The following is an 18,811-nucleotide window of genomic DNA, read 5'->3' as shown; positions in this document are numbered from 1 at the left end:
ATAATAATTTATGTTATGTTATATTATTAGACAGATTAGCGTATGCAGTCTATCTTGTCTGCAAATTAAATTCAATTTCATTTATTATATTCTTTTTAATCGGCTTTAAGAAAGCAAATTAACATTGTTAAGCACCTTTAGGGGAAGACTCGGGAATGGAAGGAAGGGCAAGCCAAGGTGTGCAGCATGGGGAGAACAAAAGGTAAAATCATCCACCTTGGGAAGCCAGCTCCCACGTAAGAGCAGAAATTCCCACCCAATGTGGGAGACTCAGGAGATGGGTAGCGGCGGCAGCTATGGGGGTGCAGTGATGGCAATATTGAACCTGCAGCTAGAAAAATAGCAGCTGTGGAGGTAGACGGATGGGGCTTAGTACACAGCAGCCTCCCCTGCTCCACCTCGGTTATCTTTTCCGCTTGCATCCCGCCCGTGATCGACTTCAATCTTGCAGCCAACACTTCCTGCTGGTGACCTCACACGACTAGCAGGCAGGAAGTGTAAAATCGTGACACTGAAGGGGCTCAAAGTCACGGTCACAAGGTGGTTTTGCGATGGGTTACCCAAGAGCGGTGCAGCTTTGCAATGAATAGCTGAGGAGTGAGAGGGGGACAAAGCTGAGTGTGTCATGAGCTGGTTTAGGAGGTGTGGTCAAAATCTGGCCCTTAAAAACTCCCCTCCCTTCACAGCTCTGGAAAGAGGAGATAACACAAATATTACCATGTATCGAGCAAGCATCAGTGAAATGCCAGAAGGAGGCATTTTCCACAGAATAAGAGAATAACTGAACAAAGGGAAAGGAAGGGAAGATCAAAAGGCACTTGAGAAAATGCAGTTTTCGGCAGGATACTTCATCATTTTTTCTTGGTTTTGGCCTGGCACTTTCCTCCTTCTCCTTGGCCTGCTAAGCTTTACCCAATAACCACCAAGAGATGTTTTCCATTTTCTATACCCCCCCTATCAACTCCAGCCTTCTCAGCAACAGCTTACGGCAAGGGGAAGCCAGACAGCAAACTCTTACTGGAGTATGGTACGCCTGCACTCAGAATCTGGCCACAAGATGTCACTGTTGTGCAATATAGCCTGCACTCAGACTCTGGCCACAAGATGTCACTGTTGTGCAATATACAGTATATGCTTGCATCTGCCACATTTCCAGCCCTGGAGCCACTGGGCCAGCCTTGGTGATCCTGTTTAGTTTTGAGTGTACAGTGATAACAGCAGAAACTTCCTGAAACGGTAAGGCACTAAAGTCCACAACATGCCAGTCCGGTCAGCACTTGCAGAAGCCCAAAAAGGGATCTGAAACTTAGTTGTTCTCGTTGCGTCTCTGATCATAATACAGATAATCCTGGAAAAAACAACAAAAACAAATATATTGGATTTCCAGTGCAAGGGACCACGGTTATTTATTTGGGGCTACTCCCTGCTACCTGATTTCTTTCGGCCATCGTGCCAAACCCATGGCTGCTGCCTTACAATATGGTGACTTTAAACACACCCTCTCACGGTGAGACAGTTTACAGACCCCCCATTCCCTCCTCCTCACTGGTATATAGGCAAATCCTGGCTATTATCCAAAGAGCTGAGAATGGTAACATTTACAAACCGTGTTATTCCAAGGCACGCGATACAAAAAGACATACATTCCGTATTTCCCCCATGTATAGGCCGCCCCCACATGATAGGCCGCCCCATTGTATAGGCCGCAGGAAATGCCGATGTACGTTTTAAGCCTGTCAGATAGGCCGTCCCATTAGATAAGCCGCGGCATTACTGCACCGGTAGTAGCTGAACTTTTTTGAACTCATCCCCCCTTACTTTTTTAAAATCCCCCTTTAAATAATGTTTGCTTGATTTTATTTGTTTTATTGAATTATGTAATGATATGTGAACCGTTTAGGTTTAAACGGTATATACATTTTTAAAATAAATACCTCTCTCGCTGGACGGCTGCCGGCTGCCTCCTCCAATCTCGCTGTGCAGGGCCGGAGCGATGCTTTTGATCTCAAGCCTGGCCCCCTTGCCGCTTCCTGAACGGCTGCTGTCAATCACACGAAAACTGACGGCAGCCGTTCAGGAGGCAGCACACGGCCAGGCTTGAGATCGAAAACAATCGCTCTTGCCCTACACAGCGAGACTGGAGGAGGCAGCCGGCAGCCGTCCAGTAAGGGAGGTATTTAAGGGGGATTTACAAAGGTACAGGGGGGATGATTTACAAAGGTGGGAGACATGATTTACAAAGATACTGAATTATACTTTTAGCGAAAGGAGGTGAATTATTCACCAAAAAGCAGCATGAGATTACGATTTATTTAAACAGTGATAAGCCAACGGGCATTCTCCAAGTGGCCAGTAACTTCAAGGCAAGCCCACAGAGGAGGAGAAGTGAGTTCTCATGTCTTTAGATAAGCCGCCCCATTTAAGCAAGCCGTCCCCAATACACAGGTTTGTAAAACCCATGTATAAGCCGCGGCCTATACATCCAATTAACACCTAATTCGCCTCCTGAAAAGAGAACATTAGCTTATCATGTTGACTCTCTTAATTTTCTGTTTGTCTGTCTGTGTTGACAATCGAGACGTTCAAGTATCTTATGGGCCGCATCGAGGCGGAGGAAGATATCTTCTTTTTCAAGGGTCCCACGACAACAAGAGGGCATCCGTTGAAAATCAGGGGCGGGAAACTACGAGGTGACACCAGGAAATTCTTTTTCACTGAAAGAGTGGTTGATCGCTGGAATAGTCTTCCACTAAAGGTGATTGAGGCCAGCAGCGTGCCTGATTTTAAGGCCAAATGGGATCAGCACATGGGATCTCTTCACAGGGCAAAGGTAGGGGAGGGACATTAAGGTGGGCAGACTAGATGGGCCGTGGGCCCTTATCTGCCGTCTATTTCTATGTTTCTATGTTTTATTAAGGCACGCTAGCCGATTATATAATGGATTATATAATGGCGTTTAGCGCAAAAAAAAACGGCTAGCGGACCTTCGTAAAACAACTCAGAGAAAATATTAGACAGATTGTGAGCCCACCAGGGCAGACAGGGAAAAATGCTTGAGTACTTGGGAGAAAAGTGAACGAATGAATCATAAAATAAATAAAGTAACTTAACATTTAGCTAAACTCTGAAGCTTTCTCCCAGAGGAGGTGGAAAAAACAAATGGGAAATATTTTTTTTTTTAAATATATGCTGCTTTGACAAGGTATAGTATACTAGGTGCTAAGTATTTTTGGTGACGGGATAATCGTGCGCCAGACACCAGCGCACCGACCATCGAGCGCTGACAATGTGGCGCAAGAAAGAAGCGCGCCGCGGTAAAACTTATTTTTTAAAGAGCTCTGACGGGGGCGTGGGGGGGGGGAAACAACTTTACTGCATAGTGTTAGCGCTGCCTTTGGGGGGGTGGGGGTGCAACCCCCCCACATTATAAAGAAAACGGAACTTTTCCCAAAAAAAAATCGGAAAAAGTACCGTTTTCTCTATAACGGAGGGTTCCAACCCCCCAACCCCCCCCCCAACAGCAGCGTGAACACTATGCGGTAAAGTGGGGGGGGGGGTTCCCCACTCACACCCCGCTTCGGTGCTCTTTAAAACCAAGTTTTCCCGCGGCGCGCTTCTCTCTTGCGCCGAACTGTCAGCGCTCGATTGTCGGCGCCACTGACTATGAACTGTATTTTTCCCTATCTGTCCCAGTGGCCTCTCAATCTATCTAAAATACCTGGGGCAGTGGAGGATTAAGTGACTTGCCCAGGGTCACAAGGAGCAGCACGGGATTTGAACCCACAACCTCAGGGTGCGGGGGCTATAGCTCAAACCACACTCCCCTCCAGTTAGTTAGCTAGTATAGATGGTTTTTAAAAAGGTTTGGGCAAATTCCTGGATGGAAACTCCATAAGCTGTTAATGAGATGACCCAGGGAAAGACACTTTTTGACCTTGAAGGTAAGTAGCATGGAAGCCGGTTCCTGTTTGGTAGCTTGATAAGTACTTGTAACCGGGATTGGCCAGGTTTAGAAACAGGATGTGGGAATAAACAGACCTTTGGTCTGACCCAGTAAGTTGGGTGGGTAGAGGAGGAAGGTGAGATAAAGGGAGGAACTGCAAATAATTTCGCTGGTTTTAGAGAATAACACGAGGACAATTTTTTCCCTGTCCCCGCTGGAACTCAATTTCCCTGTCCCTGCAGGTTTTGTCCCTGTCCCATTCCTGTAAGCTCTGTCTTAACCGTACAAGCCTCGAACACTTATGATTTTAAAGAGTTTGAGGCTTGGGCAGATGAGGACGGAGCTTAGGCATTGGTGGAATGAGGCATAATGACATCACAATCTGAGCTCTAGAATGTTGCTACTTAGGATTTTAAAGGGTTTGAGGCTTGCGCAGATGAGGATGGAGCTTAGGCATTGGTGGAATGAGGCATTATGACATCACAATCTGAGCTCTAGAATGTTGCTACTTATGATTTTAAGTGTTTGAGGCTTGGGCAGATGAGGATGGAGCTTAGGCATTGGTGGAATGAGGCATTATGACATCACAATCTGAGCTCTAGAATGTTGCTACTTAGGATTCAAAGGGGTTTGAGGCTTGTGCAGATGAGGACGGAGCTTAGGCATTGGTGGAATGAAGCATTATGACATCACAATCTGAGCTCTAGAATGTTGCTACTTAGGATTTTAAAGGGTTTGAGGCTTGTGCAGATGAAGACGGAGCTTAGGCATTGGTGGAATGAGGCATTATGACATCACAATCTGAGCTCTAGAATGTTGCTACTTAGGATTTTAAAGGGTTTGAGGCTTGTGCAGATGAGGACGGAGCTTAGGCATTGGTGGAATGAGGCATTATGACATCACAATCTGAGCTCTAGAATGTTGCGACTTAGGATTTTAAAGGGTTTGAGGCTTGTGCAGATGAGGACGGAGTTTGCAGGAATGGGGCAGGGACAGGAAAAGAACTAGCGGGGACGGGATGGGAAAATAAATTCCCGCGGGGACGGGGGAAAAATTTCTCCCCGTGTCATTCTCTAGCTGGTTTTCGCTACACTTCCTGCTCTACTTTGATCGCTCTGTCTGTCTCACTTAAACCCCCAGATACACATAACCTAATTGCACTGTATCACGGCGAAGGTGATATACTCACTATGAAGAGGCAGGCCGCCATCAGCACTGCTTTGACTTTCACATCCAGGTCTAGGGGGAACTGGACCGAGAAATGGTCGTTGCTGCTGAACATCTCCTTACTCATCCCTCTCCAGGTCCTTATGATCTGACCCACCAGAAAGGACTCATCCGGCGTCGTCACCTACAAACAGATGAACCGGGGGTTAAATCACAAAGGATTCTTTTCCCTTCCGTCCTCCTCAGCTCCGTCTTCTCTCTGCTTTTGTCCGCCGCCTCTGTACCATTATTCAGTTTCCCCCTTGCTCCAATTATAACACCGCTGTCTATATGCAAGAAAACCAGCAAATACGTTGTAATAAGAACATAAGAAGGTGCCTCCACTGGGACAGACCAGAGGTCCATCCTGCCCAGCGGTCCGCCCACGCGGCGGCCCATCAGGCCTATCGCCTGAACAGTGGTCCCAGACTAATTTTGTAACTTACCTCTAATCCTCTAATCCTATCCTTATAACCTACCTCTACTCCTATCTGTACCCCTCAATCCCTTTGTCCTCTAGGTACCTATCCAAACCTTCTTTGAAGCCCTGTAGCGTGCTCCTGCTTATCACTTCTTCTGGTAGCGCGTTCCATGTATCCATCACCCTCTGTGTGAAAAAGAACTTCCTGGCATTTGTTCTAAACCTATCCCCTTTCAATTTCTCCAAGTGCCCCCTTGTACTTGTAGTTCCCCATAATTTGAAAAATCTGTCCCTATCTACTTTTTCTACACCCTTCATGATTTAGAAGGTTTCTATCATGTCCCCTCTAAGTCTCCGTTTCTCCAGGGAGAAAAGCCCCAGCCTTTTCAGTCTGTCAGTATATGAGAGGTCCTCCATGACCTTTATTAGCTTAGTTGCTCTTCTCTGGACTCTCTCAAGTACCGCCATGTCCTTCTTGAGATACGGCGACCAGTACTGGACACAGTACTCCAGGTGCGGGCGCACCATTGCACGATACAGAGGCAGGATGACTTCCTTCGTCCTGGTCGTGATACCTTTCTTAATGATACCCAACATTTTGTTTGCTTTCTTTGTGGCTGCCGCACACTGTGCCGACACCTTCAAGGTTGTGTCTACCATCACTCCCAGGTCTCATGTTTACTGTGTCTGAATCATAATTTATTACACATACATGTCAATCACTTTTCTTCTTTGCCTCTCCCCCCCCCCCCCCCCGTATATGATCTAATGGTTTTCAAAATGAGAATTGTATTTTTATTTGATCTATAACTGAAAAAAAGTGCTTATGGAATTAATTATTAAGAGTGGCGAGTTTCATGAAAGGATGGAGAGCAAGAAACAGCGTTATTCACATTGGCGAATGTGACCCAGACTCGGACCAGAGGTCGTGGCCTGAAGCTGAGAGGGGACACGGCCAGGACAAACGTCAGAAAGTTCTGCTTTGCACAGCGAGGGGTGAACGCCTGGAACTCTCTCCCGAAAGAGATGGTGGAAGAAACTACCATTCTAGGATTTAAGGGAAAATTGGACGCACATCCCGTTGCAGGACACATTGAGGGATACGAGTGACTAAGGTGTGCGCCGGGGTACACCTGGCTGAGCCTCCGCGTGTGCGGATCACCGAACTGGATGGACCCCCCCAGGTCTGATCCGGTGCAGGCATTTCTTATGTTCTTATGTTTAGGGCTCCTTTTCCGAAGCCGCGTTAGCAGTTTAGATGCTAACGCCAGCATGGAGCTGGCGTTCGTTCTAGCCGCGTAGCGCGCTATAAAGCTGCATGCGCCAAAACCGCTAACGCGGCTTCGGAAAAGGAGCCCTTAGTAATTTTAACAGATAAATTTTATCACTAATTACGTTTGGCCTTGGAGTCGGGCATTTCGAATGATAAGAGCGTTCATAATAATGAACTGATAACATTATATTTATTGAATTATTCAATAGGAAATTATAAATACAATGAATTCCCTGTCTACCTTCTCTATGCCCTTCAGGATTTTGAAGGTTTCTACCATGTCTCCTCTTAAGTCTGTAGGAATGTCCCACAATAAACACACACGCAATCTTCGAGTCAGGAGGAGACGCTTCAAATGAATGGTCTCTCCCTCTTTTTATTGAGAATCATATCTCCATTAATTACTTAGTTAATGCTCTACAAGGTTATAATTTCATAATGCATTTACAGTGAGGATTAAACCATTGTTTATCTATATCATGTGTGTCTCAAGGCTACTATCTCACATGACATATGAATACATAATAACAGTTACAATAAAGTGAATCCCAATGTGTACCTTTCTGATATGTCTCAAATCTTACTATGGCATGTGACAGTCCAAAGGTTATAATGCATGCTTCTTAAGCTCTCTTGATTAGCCTTGCTCAGGCAAAGTCTGATTGTTGCCCATATAAGGGATGCTTAAACAAGATAAGAGAAAAAGGGTAAATGTATGGTCAGGTTAATAGTGGCTTGAGTCAGGGATGCCTCAGCCTTGTGCTCAAGGTGCAACCCTTGTCCTTGCTTAGAAAGTATACCTGGCAGGAGGAAATGAGAAACAGGGCCTCAGAACCAAACCCAGGCCTCGATCCGCACACAGGGCCTAGGTCGGTGTGCCGACCCGGCTTGCGTTCAGAACCGCCTGCATGTTAACCCTGCCTGTGTTCTGATGCCCTGGATCAGAACTTATCAGATCTCCATCCCTACATAAGTCTCCGCTTTTCCAGGGAGAACAGCCCCAGCATTTTCAACCTATGGAAAACTTTTCATACGCTGACAGGTTGGAAATGCTGGGGCTGTTCTCCCTGGAAAAGCGGAGACTTAGAGGAGACATGATAGAAACCTTCAAAATCCTGAAGGGCATAGAGAAGGTGGACAGGGGCAGATTCTTCAGACTGTGGGGAACCACAGGTACTAGGGGTCACTCGGAGAAACTGAAAGGGGACAAGTTTAGAACAAACGCCAGGAAGTTCTTTTTTACCCAGAGGGTGGTGGACACACGGAACGCGCTTCCGGAGGTTGTGATAGGCCAGAGCACAGTACGGGGGGTTCAAGGAAGGTTTAGATAGGTTCCTAAAGGTTAAGGGGATTGAGGGGTACAGATAGAAGCAGAGGTAGGTTATAGGAATGGTCAGGAACCACTTCACAGGTCGTAGACCCGATGGGCCGCCGCGGGAGCGGACCGCTGGGCGCGATGGACCTCTGGTCTGACCCGGTGGAGGCAACTTCTTATGTTCTTATGATATATTCACTTGTCGTTTTAACACAGTCTTGGGGTGTTTATAAGGCGTGCTTTAATAAGTTGAAACAGGTTTTTGTCGTTGTATGCAGAGCGCCTTTAGAACCCTCGACCAAGCCTTTCTGTGGCCAACGGGCATTACCGCGCGCATCTTTCTAGGCGTTACTTTATAACACTGGGTGGCCAAATCTCACAGCACGCAAACCAAAAGGGGGGTGTGGCCTTAGGAGCAGCCTGGGTAGGTCAGGGGCGTGCTGGAAATCTGCACGCAACGGTAAAAAAAAAAAATACCTTGGATGCACAGCCAAACTGTCATACCTAGTTTCCTGGCGCCCACATCTGGGTGCGAGAATCGGCGTTACGCACCGTTCCAGGAAGGGCACTCAGCCTGCAGCGCTCTTTATAGCGGTGGTCACGGGTAATTTTTTTTAAAGTCAGAGCCACCTTGAACCCACACGAGCTGAAGAAGGGCCGCCAGTCATCTTCCCATGCAAGGCCGTGACGCTGCTGACCTCGCTCTATCTTTCGTAACGCCCGTCCGGTTTATATTCTTAAAGGTTTAAAGCGTAGCGGTAAGGTCTTTGATAAAAGTGAGATACGCGAGCCTAACCGGTAGACGGCTCGAGTCTTGCCATGGTTACGCTGTGCTCCCTAAGCTGCGCGCAGAATTTCTCGTACCTCGAACTTCACATCACTGAAAGCTTTTCTATTCCAACCGGGGCCCACGATCTTCATGACAACTTCCTTTGCAGGATTCATTATATAGAAGGTCGATTTAAAGGCTTCCCAGTTCTTGGAAACGTAACCGATTAGGGTGCCCAGTGGAGGAGAGTGGACTTGCAGCTGAAAAAGAAGAAAGGCATTAACATTCCAGGAACTGCATATGTTTTTACGACTCCGCGGTGCAAGGCGTAAAAGGGGGCGGACCGTGGCGGGGGAACCGCAGCAAGGAATTTGGAAGAAGCTCTAGCCAATCACTGCCACGCCAGTGATCCCCTTTGCATTTTAAAAGGCAAGGAGGGTTTTCAGAATGGGGTGGGGGAAAAGGGAAGGATATCCTAGACTATGGGGGGGGGGGCCCTGGAGCTGTGGAGCTCAGGGCAGTTGCCCCTCCTAACTCTGGCCCTGTTTGTGACAGCTCCAAGCCACACACTCAATCATGCTACCACAGACACTCCCCCCCCACACCCCCCACACCCCCCATGTAGGTGAGTTGCCAAAATGGGCCCAAGTGGTTTTTTTTTTTTGGTTTGATCATTTCCTAATTTATTTATCTACCACCTTTTGCATTTTGTTTCTGTCTCATTCTGGCTCTTTGCTCTGACTTACAAAAGAGGTGTAGGGGTTAGATCTACAGCCTCGGCACCCTGAGGTTGTGGGTTCAAACCCTGTGCTGCTCCCCGTGACCCTGGGCAAATCACTTAATCTTCCACTGCTCCAGGTACATTAGATAGATTGTGAACCCACCGGGACAAATAGGGAAAATGCTTGAAATACCTATATGCAAACCGCTTTGAGTGTGGTTGAAAAACGACAAAACGGCGGCCTACAAGTCCCAATCCCTTTCCCTGATGACATAATGCCTCATTCCACCAATAAAAGCCAACCTCATCTGTGATGTCACAATGGCTTCATTGTTCTATACTTGGCTCACTTCTAATATTGTATTGGAGGAGAGTGTGGCCCAGTGGTTCGAGCTAGTCTCAGCACCCTGAGGTTGTGGGTTCAAGCCCTGTGCAGCTCCTCGTAACCCTGGACAAGTCACGTAATCTTCCACTGCCCCAAATACATTAGATAGATTGGGAGCCCACTGGGACAGATTGGGTCTGTTATTGAGAAAGAGACAGAAAGAGCCTTCTTGATAACGTACCTCCATTTTAATTTTACAATGTAACAGCGTAGAATCCTTAACAGCAGATACTGAGACAGTTTGCAATGTATTACTTTGAGTTTCTACCACACTGAATAACGTACCTCCATGTCGTAGCTACAGCAGTCAGTGGGCAGCAGAAGGTGGACCACAGTCACCCCAGAATTGTTGGTAATACCAACATCCAGCCTCGGCCCGCACCATTCTCTCTGTTCCTCAGCAAAGTACACCTTCTGGCCCATGGTGTTGAGAATCTCATATTGACTGTTGTACTGAATCCAACTGTGACCTGAAAATCAGATTTGTATTATTATCAACCCCTGGAGCCTTGGCAGCTAAAATTTAATGCTAAGAAATGCAAGGTCATGCATTTGGGCTGCAAGAACCTGAGGAAACGGTACAGTTTAGGGGGGGGGTGAAGAACTTATGCACACAACGGAAGAGCGGAACTTGGGTGTGATGATCTTGAGGTGGCCAAACAGGTTGAAAAGGTGACGGCGAAAGCTAGAAGGATGCTAGGCTGCATTGGGAGGGGTATGGCCAGTAGGAAAAAGGAGGTTTTGATGCCCCTGTATAAGACCTCATTTAGAATATTGTGTACAATTCTGGAGACCAGACCTTCAAAAAGGTATAAAAAGGATGGAGTCGGTCCAGAGGAAGGCTACTAAAATGGTGCGTGGTCTTCGTCATAAGGCGTAGGGGGACAGACGTAAAGATCTCAATCTGTATGCTTTGGAGGAAAGGCGGGAGAGGGGAGATAGGACGGAGACGTTTAAATACATACGTGGCGTAAATGTGCATGAGCACATTTGAAAGGAAGCTCTAGAATGAGAAGTTAAGAGGTGATAGGCTCAGGAGTCTCCTGGAAGAGGTGGTGGAGGCAGAGACTGTGTCTGAATTCAAGAAAGCATGGGACAGGCACCTGGGGTCTCTTAGAGAGAGGAAGAGATCATGGTTACAGCGGATGGGCAGACTGGACGGGTCATTTGGCCTTTGTCTGCCATCATGTTTCTATATTTTGCAAACAAAATACATAAAAAATGTCTAGCCCTGCTGCGGCGATTTAAATGCAGTGTTTAAAACAATAAGAATATTCTAGAAAAGCATTAGCATCATATCTGGTATTTGAATGCTCTAATGGGTGCTTATTAGGTGTTTCATTAGCAGGGCCGGATCAACCCCTGAATCAGGTGAGGCTCTGCGCTGGGGATGCAGGACACCAAAATCCCCGGCTGTTGAGCTTTGCCCAGTCTACAGCTTTCTCCCCCCTTCTCTCTCGGTCCAACATATATTCTCTTGCGCACCTAGTCCGGCATTGATCCCTCCTCCCGCAGCCCTCTAAACATTATCTTGCTTGCCATTAGCAAAGGCTGCTTTTGGCCAGTCCGGGGTCTTTTCTCTGCTGTGTTAAACCTACAATTTCCTGTCAGTGGGATGTGGAAGAGGGAAGACCCAGGGCCAGATGGAAGGAGCTTGCTGTGCATACCGTACCAAGGTAATATTTGGAGGACCATGGAGGAAGGGAGGAAGGAGAGAGAGAGGAGAGAAAGCAATGCCAGACTAGGGGCTTAAGAGAGAAGGGGAGAAAGCTTAACTTTTTTTTTTTTTTGGGGGGGGGCACCATTGAAAATAAGAATTGCCATACTGGGACAGACGGAAGGTCCATCAAGCCCAGTATCCGGTTTCCAACAGTGGCCAACCCAGGTCACAGGTACCTGGTAGAAACCCAAAGAGTAGCAACATTCCAGAGCTGAGACTGTGATGTCATAATGCCTCATTCCATCAAAGCCTAAGAGCCAACTTCATCAGTGATGTCACAATGGCTTGATTGTCCTAGACTTGGCTCACATAAGAGATGCCATACTGGAACAGACCAAAGGTCCATCAAGCCCAGTATCCTGTTTTCAACAGTGGACAACCCAGATCCCAAGTAGTAAAACAGATTTTATGCTGCTTATCCTAGGAATAAGCAATGGATTTCCCCAAGCCATCTCAATAATGGCCTATGGACTTCTCTATTAGGAAACTATCCAAACCTTTTTTTAAACCTGCTATGCTAACTAATTTCAGCACATTCCCCGGCAATGAATTCCAGAGTTTAATTACACATTGTGTGAAGAAATATTCTCTCCAGTTTGTTTTACATCGACTGCTTGGTAGCTTCATCTCATGGTTTTGCTTAAGATGTTGGTTTTCTTCCCTCAATTGATCCACTTAGCAATATACACGTAGTTTGAAGTTGACTATTATCATGATCAGTCTAGCTGGGCAAAACACTCTCATTCTGTCCACCAGTAGTGGTTTTCTTTTCTTTCTAGAACAGGCTCCAAACAGGCATGCTTTTGGTAGCTAAAAACAGGTGCACTGAGCTAGAATTATTATCCACCTGTCTATAAAAATGTCCATTTATCTGACTTTGTGAACGCTTGCTATGAACTGGGTTTTTTGACAGGGCAATGTTATGAAAAAAATGTCACAAATAAATACATTCTATACAGCGCTGATATTTCTATATTCACCCCCAGCTTCTTTCTTATCATAGAGACAAACGAGAAATTTGCTTACGTTTCTGATGAATTAAAATTTGGTCAACCTGGGGAGAGAAAACAAAACAAAACCCATGAGACTATTAAAATGTTAGAATATTTCTTTTATAACCCTGTTAAAATAGAAACATAGAAGATGACGGCAGAAAAGGGCTATAGCCCATCAAGTCTGCCCACCCTACTGACCTATCCTCTTAAGTCTATACCTAGCGACCAATATTCCAGTTCGACCCTCGTAGGGATCCCACATAGGTATCCCATTTATTCTTAAAGTCCAGCACGCTGCTGGCCTCGATCACCTGCGCTGGAAGCTCATTCCAACGGTCAACCACTCTTTCTGTGAAGAAATACTTCCTGATGTCGCCATGAAATTTCCCGCCTCTGAGTTTGAGCGGATGCCCTCTAGTGGCAGAGAGTCCCCTGAGAAAGAAGATATCATCTTCCACCTCGATACGTCCTGTGATGTATTTAAATGTCTCAATCATGTCTCCCCTCTCCCTACGTTCCTCTAGAGTGTAGAGCTGTAGTTTGTTTAGTCAGCATTGGAAAATTGGGGATTAAAGATGGATCATAATTTCCAGGTGGACTAGAACAGTGTTCTTCATCGACCGGGTCCATGGACCAGTGCCGGTCCACAGAAATTTCCTACCGGTCCACAGGGCCAGCATATGCATCAGGCCCAAAATAGTGTTCTTCAACCGCCGGTCCACGGTGCGATCGATGGGGCGTTATCTTCGAGCCAGCTCCCTCTTCCTAATTGATTCAGTGCACAAAGCCACGGGCAGCGGCTCCTACGGGCATCCTGCGCCTGAACCGGAAGCCTTCTCTCTGACGTTGCAACGTCAGAGGGAAGGCTTCCAGATGAGGCACGGGACGTGCAAGGTGCAATTAGTATTATTATGGGGGCGGGGTCTGGGTTGGAGATTGGGTAGAGATGGGCGGGGTCTGGTCCACGACTTAGCTCAGTGTTCTTCAACCGCCGGTCCACGTACTGATGCCGGTCCACAGAATAATTCTTTTATTTCTGCCGGTCCATAGGTGTAAAAAGGTTGAAAAACACTGGACTAGAACACTTCAATATTACATTGCCCTAGTTCATGGGGTACCTCAGGAATCAGTTTTGGCCCAACTCTAACCCAGTGTCTCTCAAACATAAGAACATAAGACTTGCCGCTGCTGGGTCAGACCAGTGGTCCATCGTGCCCAGCAGTCCGCTCACGCGGCGGCCCTTAGGTCAAAGACCAGTGCCCTATTTGAGTCTAGCCTTACTTGCGAATGTTCTGTTCCAGTAGGAACTTATCCAACCTTGTCTGGAATCCCTGAAGGGTGTTTTCCCCTATAAGAGCCTCTGGAAGAGCGTTCCAATTTTTCAACCACTCTTTGAGTGAAGAACTTCCTTACGTTTGTACGGAATCTATCCCCCTTTTAACTTTAGAGAGTGCCCTCTCGTTCTCTCTACCTTGGAGAGGGTGAACAACCTGTCTTTATCTACTTTGTCTTGAATCCCTGGAGGGTGTTTCCCCCTATAAGAGCCTCTGGAAGAGCGTTCCAATTTTTCAACCACTCTTTGAGTGAAGAAGAACTTCCTTACGTTTGTACGGAATCTATCCCCCTTTTAACTTTAGAGAGTGCCCTCTCGTTCTTTCCACCTCAGAGAGGGTGAACAATCTCTCTTTCTCCACTAAGTCAATTCCCTTCAATATCTTGAATGTTTCGATCATGTCCCCTCTCAGTCTTCTCTTTTCAAGGGAGAAGAGGCCCAGTTTCTCCAGCCTCTCGTTGTACGGCAACTCCCCCAGTCCCTTAACCTTTGGTTTTTTTTTTTAGCTCTGGCGCACTAAACAGAGCAAATGTTTTTCGGGCACATTATAATTGAAATTTTAAAATTACAAAACCAACAAAAAAATTAAGTGGCCCTTTTACTAAGGAGCGTGAACAGATTTAGCATGCGCTGAATGCTAATGTGTCGATGTCCACGCACTTCCGAGGGCCCTTGAGCCGAGGCCACTGGTTTAGGGTGCTGCGGCCACTGAATTAACAGCGCCAACTGAACTAGTTAAAAAAATCTACTTAGGTGCCTACATCGGTAGGCATCCTCGAGTTACGCACCTACCCATAGGCGCCTACCCGTATATACAGAATCTGGGTCATAGTCGGGGTCACCGTATATACAGAATTTGGGTCAAGTTTATGGGACTTGAGCAGAGCAGAGACCTGTTCATGAGGCAGGCTGAAAAGGGGTTTGTATTTAGGTACCTAGTTTGGAAAACAGGTGCAGACTTGCGTGAAATAATCCAGAAAACTGGCACACGGTAAACAGCAGGTAGACATACATGTGTATTTAATCCTGGGGTCATTTTCTAGCGCAGTGAGCCGTGCTGAATGATTCGCGCTGCTCCCGGCGCTCATAAGAGTTCCTATGAGCGTCGGGAGCAGCGCAGGCCATTCAGCGCGGTTCCCCATGCTAGAAACTGCTAGCGCAGTCTAAAAGAAGAGGCCATTAGTTTTGCTTTAAAAAAAATTGCTGTTACCGCCACTGGCACGAGAATAAGTATTTTCATATTCATTTCGCTCATTCTCTCTCTCTGTGTGCCCCGAAGAGATTCCAGGTATACCACGCGAGATTCCAGAATTTTACTGTATTTTTAAAAATTCCCTTCATAAATATACACTAGAATAGACGACATGCACGTCGTGTACACAAGAGTCTGTCAATGTTACGAGCGCCTGCGTGTGTAAGGATAAATCCATCCAGGCAAGCATCACTCTTTGACGCGATTGGTCCTTGAAAACCGATGGCGAGTAATTTTTTTTTTTTTTTTTTTTGTGCATTAATTATCCTAACTTCAGCAACAAAGCAATCGAGGCTTTGTTATCGTTTGGATCGTCTTACCTTTGCGAACTAGGATTTTCAGAAATGAAATCGAAAAAGAGAACGACTGCAGATGGCGGATGATGAAATACGCGTTTTGCCTGTCGACTTTCGAACTTGATTATCAAATCTACTTTAGTTTCACCACTGTTACAATTACCCATACATAGCTTAAAGAACTTGAAATAAATAATGCTCAAATTTAAAAAATTTTTTGTTAGTTTTGCAATTTTAAAATTTTAAATTATAATGTGCCGCGAAATCTTTGTGGATTGTGTTGTTGTTGCATTTTCTCGGGTTTGAACACTCTCCCGGGGGAACCTGGTCGTGTCGAGGTGGAAAACGATATATTCTTTCCCAAGGGACCCTCGGTCACAAGGGGGCACCCGCTGAAACTCAGAGGGGGGAAATTTAGTGGTGACACCAGGAAGTATTTCTTCACGGAAAGGGTGGTAGATCACTGGAACAAACTTCCGGTGCAGGTGATCAAGGCCACCAGCGTGCTCGACTTTAAGAATAAATGGGACATCCACGTGGGATCCCTACGAGGGTCAAGTTAAGGAACTAGGTCACTAGCACTCAGACTCAAAGGGGTGGGTCAATAGAGTGGGCAGACTTGATGGGCTGTGGCCCTTTTCTGCCGTCATCTTTCTATGTTTCTATGTTTCTAAAACCATTTGCTCCTTTTAGTGTGCCATGAAAAACATTTGCTCTGTTTGGTGTGCCAGAGCTAAAAAAAGATTTGAAACACACCGATTTAACGACAAAAATTACCCTCAGATTGTCTAACTTGCAGCCAATAGGAGAAGCTAACACGCATCCTATGAATAGCGAGCCATAGCGGTTCATTACCTGTGCCAGGTACTCCAGGCCTGGAGGTATACCATGGAGCGAAGGGGCAGCTGGCACAGTGCCGTATGCAGCCGAGGCAGGGTCCTGCTGAGGCTCCTGGTTTGTGGCTCCAAGATTGGAGGAGTACTCAAAGGCAGACATACCAGTGTCTAGGACCTCGGAAGGAAAGGCTCCAAAAGGCTCAGGCAGGGAAAGGAAGAAGGAGGGGGGGTGGAGTCTCACAAACTGGAATTAAAGCAACAGGAAACGATGATCAGTCAGGGGATTTCCCAGATGTGCTCAGTACCCAGTCAACCATTTTATTTCTACAGGAGAGATATTCACGAGATCTGATTCACTCGCAAAATGTACAGGCTGAAAAAGGCCAAACACCCACCAATACCAACTTAGAGAATGACACGGGGGCAATTTTGTCCCCGTCCCCACAGAAATCAATTTCCCCGTTCCCATCCCTGTAAGTTTTCTCGCTGCCCATGCCCCATTCTTGTAAGCTCTGCTTTAACTGTACAAGCCTCAAACACTTATGATTTTAAAGGGTTTGAGGCAGATGAGGATGGAGCTTAGGCATTGGTGGAATGAGGCATTATGACATCACAAGCGGAGCTCTAGAATGTTGCTACTTAGGATTTTAAAGTGTTTGAGGCTTGTGCAGATGAGGACAGAGCTTAGGCATTGGTGGAATGAGGTATTATGACATCACAATCTTAGCTCTAGAATGTTGCTACTTATGATTTGAAAGTGTTTGAGGCTTGTGCAGATGAGGACGGAGCTTAGGCATTGGTGGAATGAGGCATTATGACATCACAATCTGAGCTCTAGAATGTTGCTACTTAGGATTCGAAAGAGTTTGAGGCTTGTACAGATGAGGACGGAGCTTAGGCATTGGTGGAATGAGGCATTATGACATCACAATCTGAGCTCTAGAATGTTGCTACTTAGGATTCGAAAGAGTTTGAGGCTTGTACAGATGAGGACAGAGCTTAGGCATTGGTGGACTGAGGCATTATGACATCACAATCTGAACTCTAGAATGTTGCTACTTAATGATTTTAAAGGGTTTGAGGCTTGTGCCGATGAGGACGGAGCTTGCAGGGACAGGAAAAGAACTCGTGGGGACGGGGAAATGAATTCCCAGGGGGACAGGGAAACATTTGTCCCCGTGTCATTCTCTAGTACCAACTTTTCCCCACTGCCTAATAGATTTCTCGCCAGCAGCATTTAAAATCTCTCCATATGGGCGCAGTCAGTTTTTGCAGTTAAGTAAGAAATTTCTTCTGTATCCCTAGAGGTGACAATTTTTATCTGAGCCAGATATTCTGGGCATCTCTCTCCCCTTGTACAAATTCTCGCACCAAAAAAAACACAGCCTGCGGATGCCCAGAAGACAAAACATTTCAATTGTTTGGTGCTTTCTGGGCGTCAACAGTTGCCATATTCCAAAACAAATATGACTTCTGGAAGGGTCAGATAAGAGCTGAGGGCCCAGCCTAGAGATCAGACTCTTGCTGCAAGCAAAGGGGGTGCAGTCCACTAGGCCAGACACCTCCAAAGACTTACCTTAAGAGTCCTGCTGGAATACCAGTGTGTACTGCAAGTCCCTTCTCCCTGGCTACCTCTGGGATCTGAAAGCTGATGAATCCCTGGCTTGCAAGGGAGGGTTTTAAGTTCTCACCCTCCCTCTTAGTGTGTAAACTGGTGTTTCTGGCAGTCCTGCACTTCCTCTTGCGTCTGTTGCAAGTGACAGAGGTTGGGCAGGAAATGGGTTGAACCCTAGGACAGCTCTTTATGGAAGATGCCTGTGCCACCAGTCTGCGGAGCTGGGGCTGACGTTGCCCGGAAGCTCCTTACGGACAGCCCGGATTAGGAAATTGCATGCACAAACCGTGCAAAAGCTGGTGCCTGCATGGGCTGACTTTAGCCCCTCCCCCCCTTCCCTGTTCAGCTTCTGCTTGGGGAGGGGAGAAGTGCCTTGGGATTGGGAGAGAGCGGATGCGATCCCTTTTTGCAATAAAGTGGGGTTAGAGAATGACACGGTGACAAAATTCATCACCGTCCCCGTCCCCGCGGATAACCGCGGGAAACCATATTCATGTCATTCTTTAAGGAGAGAGGGAAGAATCAGAGTATGAATGGCCACAACCACTGACCCGCAAGCTTTGCTTTGAAGAATGCTGGTGTAGAAGGACCGAGGTTGAAACAGACACTACAGAATGACAGTCTCTGGTATCCAGAGCAGATATTGTGATGTCATAATGCCTCATTCCACCAGTGCCTAAGAGCCAATCACATCAGTGATGTCACAATGGCTTCATTATCCTTGGCTCACA

General features: G+C 46.6%; 1 protein-coding gene across 2 annotated transcripts; it reads right to left on the bottom strand.

Annotated features, from left to right (window-relative positions):
* Nucleotides 1-871: 871 nt before the first annotated feature.
* Nucleotides 872-18,316, bottom strand: LOC117350780 (phospholipid scramblase 2-like). 2 transcript variants are annotated; one of them, XM_033925376.1, is made up of 7 exons: nt 18,042-18,312; nt 16,485-16,709; nt 12,780-12,807; nt 10,319-10,503; nt 9,023-9,187; nt 5,133-5,294; nt 872-1,348 (listed from the first exon to the last, which is right to left on the bottom strand). In XM_033925376.1, the coding sequence occupies exons 2-7, from the start codon at nt 16,623-16,625 to the stop codon at nt 1,307-1,309; spliced, it is 723 nt and encodes a 240-aa protein (XP_033781267.1). In that variant the 5' UTR covers nt 16,626-16,709; nt 18,042-18,312; the 3' UTR covers nt 872-1,306. The 2 variants fall into 2 exon arrangements, with proteins under 2 accessions (XP_033781267.1, XP_033781268.1); XM_033925377.1 differs by lacking the exon at nt 5,133-5,294 and having other exon boundaries at nt 18,042-18,316.
* Between the last annotated feature and the right edge of the window lie 495 nt (nt 18,317-18,811).

This window comes from Geotrypetes seraphini, chromosome 16 (genome assembly GCF_902459505.1).
Source record: "Geotrypetes seraphini chromosome 16, aGeoSer1.1, whole genome shotgun sequence".
NCBI lineage: Eukaryota > Metazoa > Chordata > Amphibia > Gymnophiona > Dermophiidae > Geotrypetes > Geotrypetes seraphini.
Note: the sequence above shows the minus strand (reverse complement) of the source record. Positions and strands in the feature narration are given on the sequence as shown.